At 38.0% G+C, this 12,833-nt stretch overlaps 1 protein-coding gene across 14 annotated transcripts in view; it reads right to left on the reverse strand.

Annotated features, from left to right (window-relative positions):
• MARCHF1 (membrane associated ring-CH-type finger 1) overlaps positions 1-12,833 on the reverse strand; it is a 233,147-nt gene that overhangs the window by 49,721 nt on the left and 170,593 nt on the right. For 11 of the 14 annotated variants that reach the window (XM_035325489.1, XM_035325488.1, XM_035325496.1 and 8 more), the window contains one exon: positions 1,948-1,998. The exons of 2 other annotated variants lie outside the window; for them this stretch is intronic. In XM_035325489.1, coding sequence (XP_035181380.1) covers positions 1,948-1,998 — 51 coding nt within the window. Of the gene's footprint in view, positions 1-1,947; positions 1,999-10,178; positions 10,227-12,833 lie in introns of those variants that run through there. One more of the 14 variants, XM_035325493.1, reaches the window with a different exon arrangement.

Here is a 12,833-nt window from a genome sequence, read left to right on the forward strand (position 1 = left end):
TTAAGGCTAAAACACAAGCTGAATGAATAAACAACTTAAGACCGTTACAAAATATGAACCTGTATTTGCAGAATCTTTGCTGTATGCCATTTCACAAATAGGGTAGTGCAAAATCCAGTGATACCAGGCAATGGCTTCTCTACTCCAGACCAGGATCTCCATACACAAGCAGCCTTGGCATACACAAATACACAAAACTATTAAAACGCAACTCTCAATTTGACCCTTTTTCGTTTATGCAAACAGGCAAATGCAAATAACAAAAGCCTCAAAAGCAAAATGATGTATTTTGATTAAATTATATTTCTGGATGAAGGCTAATTTTTATGTCAATTGAGATGTTTGCTGTGTACAGGATCTGACACCACACAGAACGCAGCTCTTGCCTTTGGTATTTAGTTTATGTCATCCAGAAGCCTCCAATTTTGTTTTGGGATGCAGTATATGTTTCTATTACTTTGTGCCATGTGACAGTAACCTGAAAAGTCAGGTATTTGTTTTTCTGTTTTCTTTCACATACATATTCTCCCATTGTATGAAAAAAAGGCATTCTGAATCAAACAATAGACTGCAAACTAGATTTCCTAGCAAACATCTTTCAGCATTAGGAAAGCTTCATTAGCAGGTAGTTTCACATAAATAGAACCAAGTGTTTCTGAAAATCCTGCTTATAAATGTAATACTTAAAAAGGTGCAAGCACCCTTTCTAATAAGCATCTATATTGATTTCTGTAGAAACTATTTTAAACTAAATGCCACTGAATGTCTCATACCACTGAATATATTTATGATTTGCCATTTTGTAACGCATGTCACATAAAAAAGTAGAAAAAGCAATATCAAATCCACGTAATTTTACAATGATTGTAAATATAGACATGCCTTTAAAAGTGTTACTGAAAATAATGTATATAATTGACCGAGATCAAGCTTAAGAATATAATTAGGTATTTTTTAAAAATAGCCAACAAGTCAGGAAGAGATTCTGCTACATTTGAGAACAGACTAGATATAATGTACGTGTTTTTCCCTGCCTTTTTTTTTTGTTCTTCTTAATATAAAAATGTAGTATACGTGGCATATAGCTGGTTTCTTTAACTAAGAAATCTTTTTTTTTTTTTTTTTTTTTTTTTTGAGGAACTCTCAGAAGAAAACATTTTTACAATGTGTACCCCAGACACAAGAGTACAGGGAGGGTACAGGGAGGGAGGGATGTACTCCCAGAGACAACGGTACAATGGATGTTGTTCTTACTCTGGATGAAAAAAAAAATAATAATCTTTAGACACAAACATAAAGCATGGCAGATGTTTAGACTGGGATTCCAAAATACTGATTTTTTAGCTTTAACTTCCTGTAAATCCTGGCTTTTTGGCATAGATTTCAGCAACATCTGAACCAAAAATTTACAAAAGGAGGGTTAAAAACAAAGCACTGCAGTCCAGAGGACCGCAGTCTCATTCTGCCTCTCCCTACAGCTTCCCTTCTCTGTCTCCTAGAAACTAAAAACCATCTAGATATACAGCCCTGGCTTCAGTGAATCATAAATTCCTGTAAAAATAATTCAGAGTTCACACATTACAGCAACTATTATTTGGGTGGGGCAGGGGGAGAAAAATTAAGCAGCAATTCTACCTTAAACTAAATCATTAATGTAACATTACATTAATGTTAATTAATGTTAGCAGTTGTGGAAAGCAAGTGTAAGAAGTCCACCTGTTACTTACTTATTATTATTACTACACATATTAAAGTCATGACTAATTGTATACATATACTTTAAGATGGATTTATTTGGTAGCCGTAATGATAGGCAGCAAAAACTCAGAATGGGATGTTTATAAAGAAAACATCAGAAATGCATATGTAATTAAATGAAGCACTATATTGTATTTGATAAATTTAGTTTTCTTTAAATTCCTCTTGAAGGAAATAGATTTTACATACCTTTGAAATATTACTCGATCGACTTGTGGAACGCCCTGGGGATTTGTCATTCTGAAAAACAAAATTAGAAGATGAAAAAAACTTATAGCAACTTCTACGTAAGAAAAAGTTGTACTCTTTTTGTGATTGTGAATGCACAGAGTTTCTCTTCTGCTATTTTTCCTTCAGGTTGGAAACGGAATACACAGTGGAAGAATGCTCAACAACTAAGCCATTACAACATTCATGTGACTTACATCAGCAAAAGCTGACAGAAGGTCTGAAAGAAAACATTAGCACCTAATTACTTTTTTTTTTTTTCCTTTGTTGTTGGTGGTGGGTTTTATAACAGCACTTTGACTGAAAAGTCAATGTACCACCACGGCTTCTCATGCAACCTGCTACTCTTGTATGAACAAAAACATTGCGTGACAAATAATAAAACCCACCTAGTTACACTAGGGTAACTTTCTGAGCATATCCCTGTCCAAAAAAGTTGAGTTCATCATTCAGGAAGATTAAAGAGCTCTATATGACTTCATGACCATATATGACTTCATGACCAAACACCTCCTGAGAACAACAAATTGTAACTAGTCATAGATACACCAATTTAACATCTACCATCCCTCCTCTCTCACCCCCACAAACACACACTGGGTAACACCAGGAGGCTGAAACCCTTTAATGAAGAATCCATTGACCAGCTACATTTCTAGAGCACAATACTGTTTTGTTTTGTTTTTTATTGTTTGCTTTGGTTTGTTTGTTTTCCAGTAATTCAAATGAGGAAGTGAAGCAATCGTTCAATTATTTCTTCAGTATTTATGCTTATTTTGGAAAGAGTGCTCATCCCCATGGTAAATTCATGTAATGGCAATCACTGAAATGCTTTTCACAGCAGTGAGAATATAGGCTCAAACACTAAGGTGGAGTATTTATAAAAACCAGACTGATTTTTACCTAGAAAGGGTTGAACTAGACACCATTCATGCAAGAATGTTAGATTACCCACTAGGGGCTGAGGGGAAAGGCCCCACAACCAAAGCAGACCTTTCACCTGTGCAGCTTAATTTGGAACACATAAATAAATACATTAATAATTTCCTACAAACATGTCAATAAAAGTTTTTTTAACTTCATTATAACCCATCTCTCTTCATCTTTCATTTCAAGAATGACAGAAAAACACAGAAACTGCCCGTTAAAAAGTCTAAATTTGCTATACATTAATGCTCATCGCTAGTCTAGAGAAAAAAAATACTTAGGAAAAAAATACTTTGCCATTTTCCTATTAAAATAGCTGCTTCAATTTCAACTCCAGTAGGCATACCAAAATGATGAACAGGCACAGATACATATTCATTTCTTAGTCTGTACAGAAAGCTCCAAACCGACTTGCTGTTTCACTTATACCTCCTACAGCTCTCTTCCTTTAGATCAGGGGTAGCTCATGTTTTTGTTCCGTCCCTCAGCACCATCCATCTTCTGCACTGCAACTATTAACATACTGCGCGCTTTTTACTTTACCTTCACCAGCAGTAAGTAGCACAACATATTCCTGCCCGCAAAAAAACAGCGCCACTGAACTCCCCAACCATACATCATTCCCCATTTTATTCTACCACCCAGGCTAATTCTCAGGACTTAAATACCTACAGGTTTGTCTGTCAGAGTTTCTTCATTTCCGGGAAGAATTAAAAAAAAAGTTCAAGTTACCATTCATTTATTATACCTTGGTCCTTGAGGTAGGCCCTGCTTTGAGCAGGGAACTGAACCAGATGGTTCCTTCTGACCTCAAGTATTCTACGATTTGATTATTTCTGTGATACATTATCCACTATAGCTTGGGCAAATATGCTTAATAAATTACTATTTTCTTATACTTTCTAGACAACACTCGATATACACTTTTGAATGTCTTCATTTATATCCACAGAAAATATACTTTGTATTTTCTGGGTCAACGTTCAGAAATGCTCAGTTCTGACCTCAAAATAATCGAAGTTATGGACCCATGAAATTAATTCCCCTTTCACAGTTGGGAATTACAAATGGGGTTCATAGTTGAGAAACTCCCTGCTAAAAGCATGTGACCTTTATCCTCCACCACTTGGCCTAAAGAAATATTTTGTATTCTCTGACAGCAGAGTGAACTCTGGAACTGCAACTTCCTTTCTTTTAATCATCTGTCATCAATGATCCATTTTTAAAATCTGTGCACAGGCTACAGCTCTCTAGGATTTTTATGTGATCCGTTCTTTACTACAGCACGTATCTCCTTTACTTCAGTTACAAGGTCCATTGACCCACTGACAACTCTTAGCATCCAAATGGCAGAGTACTTCTTGCTCATCCACTGAACAGTCTAGGTTGAGAGAAAGAATGCTGGCTCTCTACAGCTTTGGGAAATCAAGAGAAAAAATAGTATGTTGTGTTTTTTTTTGTTTGTTTGTTTGTTTTGCTTTTTTGTTGTTTGTTTGTTGTTTGTTTTTTTTTAATCATAATCTCCCAGTTGAGGCATTCCACGGTGATTTATCCCAAGGAGGACACAAATAAAACACAAAATGTTGCACGAAATAACCATACATAAATCGAAGATAGAATTCCTCATTCAAGTTCACATTGAACTTGCATGACTGTTCATGCAAAGCAAGAACAGAATAGATAAATTATGGAAATATCTCTTTTGATATGCTGTCCTTAAAGACTGCCTGTGTTCTACAATTCCATTATAATGGTTTATCTTTATGGAATACTCACATTGTTAACAATAATTGATTCCTTTTCTTACCGTAAGTGAAGAGGAACTTACTGTATTGAAGAACATTTTTCTTAAAAGCTTGCTAAACACTGATAATAAAGATTGTTTCTCTGTGCATTCAGTATTATTTTACATTTGAAAGGTTATATCCAAAGAAATACATGTTCAAACATCTATGCATATTCTTGTGCATCACACAGATATCACGTACTTCCAATCCAATTATGTGGGGGGGGAAGAGGGAAGTAGCATTCACTATTTCAATTAACACGTCAAAGGAGGCATTGTTTAATGCCTGTAGCTATGGTTTCTGATCTCCTTGACTGAGTTTTCTAAGTGTACACATGCAGAGTGCTGGCCCTTGAGCAAAGTAAAACCCAAACATGCAGAACTATGTCTTGCTAAAATTCTGAAACTGCCTTTTTCTCCACTCAACAAAACACCTCCTTCCAAGAGTCCACAATAGACACGAGCCTTTCGGTTTTCTTTTTCAGCTCGTTGTTAAACACACAGGGTGTTCTCTGAAGTCTGCACTTTGCTTTTTTCTGTATTTAAACATTGTTCAAAAGCTCCTTGTTAGCTTTGTACCACAGGAGTCATTATTACCCTATTATTTGAAGGAATGGAACAATTACATCCATCAACTTTGAAGTATTGTTCAGCAACTTAGAATGATAATAAAAAAACTGCTGCACTTTTGGCTGATACATTATTCAATGATGGTGTCAATCAAGAAAAGCATGATGACCAGCATACACAGAGAGCATAGGAAACCAGGCTTCCATCTGGTGGGTAACTGGGACTTGGAAATTGTTCTGATTAAAATCTGGATGGAAACGAATATGAGAAGAAAAAAATCAGCATTTTGTTTTTTTGATTAATTCAAGTACATTTTTGATATAAGTAGAAGGGTTTTATACAGAAAAAAAAAAGCTTTGCACTAAACAGTTCTCTGAAACAGACAATGCTCTGTTTCAAAAATGTCTAACAGTGCACTGCAAAATATTTGTCCTTAAGAAAAATTTCACCAAAACAGTTTCCTGTTGAAATTCTGAATTTATATTAATTAGTGTTTTTCATTGGAACACTTCGTTCCCCCAGAAGAAAGTAGCCAAGCAGCTTTATTCACTGGATGTTGTATTATGCCGTCCAAAAAACCACCCTGGGATGCCTCTCCTTACTTCCAGACATGCTGTTCCAGCAGTATCTCATCTTTTCTTTCCTATGTTACATCTGCAGACTTGAGACTGTTTAACCTTCCTGCTCCCTCCTCATAGCCAGCAACTTCAAAAATCAAACACTAATCATGGATCTCTGAAACCGTGATAGCATAGAAGCAAGTTCCTATAAAGATCTTGCAGGAGTATCAAGGAATTGTAGTCTGTGTCTGTAAATTTCCCAATTTCTGTTGTACCAAGGTCATTTACAAGGATGCCATTTCAACCGTCAATACAAATGCTGGGACAAGAAGAAAGAGAAATAATACCATGAAGTTTGAGACTACAACATGTTAATGGAGCTGCTCTGGGAGGAGTTTTATGTGCACCTGTCCCACTGCATCATGCCAAGAAACCAACTCCAGTTTTAATATGAAATTAAAAGAATTAAAAATAGAATCACAGAATCACTCTTTTTTTCTGTCATTAAATCACCTCCTAAAATTTCAATTCAGTACTAGACTGGGATCTTGTTTTTTGCACTGACCAGCTTTAACTCAAGTCCATTAAACCGTCTGATGCTCAAAGATACATTTATTCCCCCACCTTGCAACTGTGGCTTACACTGCTAACAAACTGCATTTTTATTACAGCAAGAGAATAAAACTGACTGCGTAGAGGAGAAGGGCAGTAGTAACAAATCCCTAAAATACTGCTGTAACAGTTCAGGCTCTCATCACAGGGAGGAAAGTTGTGGATTAGCTGGTTTCTTTCTGACTCTTGCACTGAGTTTTCTTACACACAGTTAGTGATTTTAAGTTTTGCTGGGCAGCAAAGCCTATTCAAGTCCACCGATCTGTTTGTCTGGCTTGCTTCCTTCAGCTGCTCTTGCAGCTCTGGCTCTGGGCCCCGCTGGGGCTGACCCCAGCAGCTTGCTAACATTGCACCGCATCTCTCTGCAGAGAGCCCAGCAGCGTTGGGAACTCATCACAGAATCTCCCCACAGGAGCCTCCATTTTCAGCACCTTTTCACTTCTGGAATGTCAAATAGGGACAGATAAGGCTTCCACTTTAGGTCCTTAGCTACCACATACGTAGATGATCTCAAATCGCAACATCAGTAGTTGGAAATCTATAGATCTTGAAAAATTGAGAGGAATTAACAAACTTAAGTATATGTTACTTATACAATACACTTATTTCAGTATCTCAACATGAAAACAGAAAGACAAAAACATAAAACAGGCAGTATTCACTTTAACTGAGAAAGAAAAACTGCAATGCCCATAATTAATTAACACATAAATACACGGTGTAATTACTGCACATTATGCATAATTTTACTGTGGAACCTAGAATGTTTTCAATACCAAAAAACAGCCGGATTCAAAGTGTCAACTGGCAGAAGAGAAGTCCTCTGGGAATATTATTATGATGCAGATGCAACCTTTAACTAAAATAATAACAAAAGACAAATAAGAGCTACTAATAAAAATATAAAATAACACACATATATGTATTATTCATACTTTTATGCTATATCACATCTCTCTACATAAAACATCTAAGAGTATATAACCTATCTACCTATATATGAATGCATTTATATGTATAGATATGTAAATTTATGCACTTTTTTCCTTGTTATCTACTACTAAGCGTGGCCATCCAGGAAAACTGCATCTCCTACATTTTGGTTATTGCTACATTATTCAAAAACTATTTCACTGTTTCTCATTTTCGGTCTAAATTATTAAAATGAATACACATCTATACATATTTATTTACGACTACTTATGCTGAGAAGGTAATGAGAGAGTTCCTACTGCCTGAGCATACCACATGCCTCTTGGCCAGTTTGGACTTGGACAACCTCTTCTCTACTGGAAGGATCCTAACAACCATCAGGGTAATTGGAAATTTCTAAAAAGCTTTGATGTGGGGAATTTGAGTCCCGGAAGAAATTCAAATCAGATTTCAGTCACAAAATAACACTGGGAAGGAAGCTAAGCAGGAATTGACGGTTATCTTTCATTATTGATGGAATTATTTTCAGTGCTGTTACATATTTTACATAACTTTTTCCAACTTTCAATATTCAACACTTAGCCATATGACTGCTCTTATAAATGGATCATGCCACTAAATCACCAAATATTAAATTTCTGGTATTTTTTTAATCTCCCTTCTTTGTAAGCAAATAACTATTTTGTTAAATGTTAAGGGGTTAGAAGGTCAACATTTATGTCAAATCTTCTACAAAGGCACTAGCAAAAAGCTCATGAAGAAGGTTAACCTAAACAGACTGAAGGTCTATATTGCACAGCAGTGCCATACAAAACCAGCTGATTATCACAAATAAAGCTTCTTAGGATGCTGAAGCACTTCAAACATGCCATTCTGGCTATCATCTGTGGAAACAATTTAAATCAGCATGACATAAAGTTAATTTTATTAGCCTAGAAGTTGCTTATTTTCCATATACGTATGTGTGTGTCTATCTCTACATGGGCAGATGGGTATAAGCAAGGATACAGCAACCTCCCAACTAGTGGGCTGCTGGGAAGCCTTTCAGAAGAATCACGTACATGTGCTTTACTGGTCAAATGTCCCCTGACTGCTTTTGCAACCAAGGTATTGTTGTAGCCAGACTTATGGCACCCAAGGCCATACATATCTCATGTTGGTACTCTGGCTGCAGCAAGGTTTAGAGATAAACATTTAATTAAATTAATTAAATTATTTTATTGTTCAATGTTTTTCCCTCTGAAGAGAAACCCGTAATGCCACTAAGTGCATGCCACAGACATATCACTCTGTTACTTACAGCTGCTTCTTGTACTGTTATGTCTAATGGGCTTGGGTCCTTTTCTCTCCTATCTTACCTCACAGCAGTCTCACTGAACACAATGTAACAGCTTATCTGTAGCGTAAGCTGTTAATAAGCATGAGAAACATATCAGAATCTGATCCAGCATCCTTTTGATTTGAAAATGTTAATTACACTTTAATGAAGCTCAGAGCAATTTTCCTCACAGGCCAAGATGAGTCAATAGCAGGCTTGCTGTTACAATACAAGGGTTTCACAGTGACACTTCTACCTGCAATTACATGGACAATTTCCATGTTACAGAATTCAGCTTCTTTCTCTGTATTTCAGACCTACAAGGTCAAAACCTGTTTAAGAACTGGTATAAATACATTACTACATAAAAAAAAACCCACAGTGAATGAACCTTGAAACAGCGCAGGCGCTGACAGACTACAGTCAGAAAGCAGCATGTACTAACCACTGGAAACTCTTTTGAGGCGGAAAGACATCTTCACCTGCCATAACTGCAATTCCTGTAACAGCTCACGTCTTACCTTGTTGCACCATACCTAGGAGAAGCGAAAAGTTCCAAGAGGCCCTTTCCAAAACTAGAAATAAAATACTCATGAAGTTGGAAGTAAGTTCAACACATCTCATGTATCATGTATTACATCACGATCCTTGACTGCTCGTGAGAGAAGCAGCTAGTTATAAACTTCCCTTGGAAAACGCTTTCTGGCAATGCTTTATACTAATGAGAATAAGGTTAAAGGAACAAAACTGAAAATACAAAAAGCTGGGATTTCAGAAGATCAACATACAAGGGCGAGCACAAATCTTTACAAGACAGAAACCATACACAGGAGTCAAAGGCTGCTGTTCATTAGCACCTCCCGCTTTGTGAGAGCAAAGTGCACTTGCTCCTGCTGCAATTAAGACAGCCAGGGACTGGGGGCTGCAGGTGACTCCAAGTTCCCCCTTCACATGCAGATCAAAGAGGAGCCATTTGATTCAGTTCAGAGGCTGAAGGAGATCACGTCCTTTCCCTCGCTGAGCAAATGAACTTGTACAAACCTTAAACTGATCTAAGAACGGCCTTTAATGTTTTCCAGACTAGCTGCTGCAGATTAGTTACTTCTTTATCCAAGTCAATAAAACATAGTGCAAAAATCCAGCCCCAGCCCCAAATGACTCAGGTTTGAGCTGAAGAAGTTACCACAGGGGAAGTTTCCAATATATGCTGTTTTACGAAGTACCAACATGTCAAAAATATCACAAATTGCGTACATATCCCTCAGCAACAGAGCATCCTTCAGAAAGAATATTTGAAGTAGATAAGATGCTAAAACATCCTGGCTTGAAGTATGATACATTTCTGTGTCCAAAGCATCCAATTATTAAAATACTAAAGAGAGTTAAGGGGATTTGTACAAACAGAAATGTGTGAATAAGAAGTACCAGCATTTTGTATTGTTCAATACAATGCATTATTTTTTTTTTTGTTAATCTCTCCACTCACCTCTTTCCTAGGAGGTGGAACTATGCTGCTCATCACAGACCCAGGCAGTAAGCAATAAAACCACCTGGTGCCAGTGGATCTTTCTGTCTCCTCTGATGTAGGGCAACACAGAGGACTGCGGCTACTGGCAAAGAGATTTGTGCTGTGGTGCAGCCCCATCAGGCAGCTCAGCAGCCCCAGCCGCTCGCCCGCCCTGCCCAGGTGGGATGGGGAGAGAAAGGGAGAGGTAGAAGTGTGACAGCTCAGGGCTGGGACAAGGGCAGCTCAGTGGGGAAGGCAGAAGCCGCGCGAAGCAAAGCCTGACTGGGTCCCACTGGCTGCTCCCACCAGCAGGCAGGTGCCAGCCGCTCCAGGCCAGCAGGGCTCAGGTCACTGCCAGCATCCCCCTTCCTCCTCCTCAGCCCCGGCTGTCATGGCTGAGCGTGAGGCCGGGCGGTGTGGGACATCCCTTTGGGCAGCCTGGGCCAGCTGTCCTGCCTGTGTCCCCTCCAGCCCCTGGGGCACCCCCGGCCCCTCGCTGGCAGGGCAGCGCGAGGAGCTGGGAAGGCCTCGCCTCTGGGCCAGCGCTGCTCTGCAACAGCTGAACGTCTGCTTGCTGTCACCACCATTTTCTTCAGAAGTCCAAAACAGCATTGTGTGAGCCTCTAATGAAGAAAGTTAACTCTGTCACAAACAAAACCATGAGACGGTGCTGTTCTATTCAAAAAGATAGCAGTGTTTTATCACCCAGCTCTTTTCCATCCATCAGAGCCCAAGCACACCAACTCCCTCACCAGTGGCTAGGTTAACCTAATGAAGCATTTTCTTAGAGCTCCTGTGATGATGATGTCTGAGCCCCATCAAGCACAATATGATCTGCAGTGGAAGCTTCAGAAGGCGCAGGCAAACACTAAAGCCCAGCGGGTGCTCATCAATTACAAAACAGTTTTCTAGGAAGGCTCCCCTAGTCTTTCTATCCTCCTTGTTAAGAGGATAGAAAGAGAGAAAAACCACGCTACAATGTAACAGCACATGCACTCTTATTGTACATTTGTTGTAAACTGTCATGTTTACTGCATCATTTTTTTCTATAAAAATACAGTAATGAAGTAAGTCCTGATTTTATTGAATCCAGCCTTTTGCTACTCAGGTTGCTTTTTATGATCCCAAAGTGTTGAACTTGCAAGGTCAGCATGTTATATTTTTCACACTAACCAGATTTCGTTTACCTTTTTACTTACATTAACCTTAAGAAAAATCACCAGCATTTAATCCGAGATTGTTCTCTGTGATTGGATGTTCTGAGTCACTCTCGGTACGCAAAAAATGCACGTCTGAAATAGTCTCTCTCCTTGTTGGCTCACTGACTGCTTGGTGAAGACCAAGCATCAAGCATTACACTGCATGAAAAACCTACTGTAATTAGCTGCCTTTGCTCTTCTGGTTCTAACCTTGCTGGAGATGGGGGGAAGCTGCCAAAATGTTCGTTCCTAGTGGCATTTTTCTCCCTAGCAACATAGAAATGATTCCTGTCTTTCTACAAAACTGACCACTGAGTTGAAAATTAGAAGGTGTAAAGATGGATGGTGGACAAGTGAAACCTGCCATTACCTTCTTATTAAAAAGACACAGGGCAAAAGCAGAGGAAGACTAACTTAAAAATAACAAGCTGCTAGTCTATACCTGAGTGACATACCTTGGTATGATAAAGATGGATGGAATACTGTTTACAAATAGAATTAAATGAAAAATGCAGTGAGGGATAATATAACTAACTAAATCTGAAGAAGGTACTAGGAAAATAATAATAATAATAATATACATAAAAAATCCAGAAAGTCAAATACAAAGGAAAAGATATGGAATGAAAAAATAAACATAGAAAAATATTGCTAATTCTACCTGTCTTGTCAAAATATGGAACTACATAAAAGCAAAATTTTCCCTGTGCTTACATGTATAGAAAGAACTCACTCTTTAGAGTCAGAAGAGTAAGCTATAGGGAGGGAGAGTAATTGCATCAATTCGTTATTGTCTGGTTTTGGCCAGAAAATTGCATGCATATCGACTATCAAATACAAGGCTCTAGGTTCTCTGACACAGGGTCTGTAGATTTACTTGTCACATTGACAAATGATTTTTGGCCTACAAACACCTTCCTAACATTTTTGTCTTCCACTGCTATTTCCTAACATAGTTCTCTTCAGCAGAAACTCTGAGCTTTTTTATTCCTATATCAATGTCTAACTACAGCCTATTTAATTTCTACCATCTTACTACATTAATCAGAGCACTTCAGTTGGAACAGGTAGTAAGTAATACACTTTGTGATAGATTTCCACACATCAAAACTGCTGTCTGCTACTTGGTTGTTACTAAGTCACCTGGCAATTATGCACAGCCCACACGATCGCACTAATGCTTGATTCACATCCTTTTATTCCTGGAGACGTGCTATGGGAGGTGCTGTGTTTGGGTGTCCTTGATAAAGATGCCTTACCACGGAAATAGTAAATGTTATTTTTATACCCTTTTTTCATGGCATTACTCAGCTCCAGAAAATGAAGACAAGCACCATTTTTTTCTCTATATATACTATATAGATATATACATATCTATATCTCTATATAGAGATATATATAGAGAGATATATATAGAGAGATATATATAGAGAGA

The sequence above is a fragment of the Oxyura jamaicensis genome, chromosome 4, assembly GCF_011077185.1.
Source record: "Oxyura jamaicensis isolate SHBP4307 breed ruddy duck chromosome 4, BPBGC_Ojam_1.0, whole genome shotgun sequence".
Lineage (NCBI taxonomy): Eukaryota > Metazoa > Chordata > Aves > Anseriformes > Anatidae > Oxyura > Oxyura jamaicensis.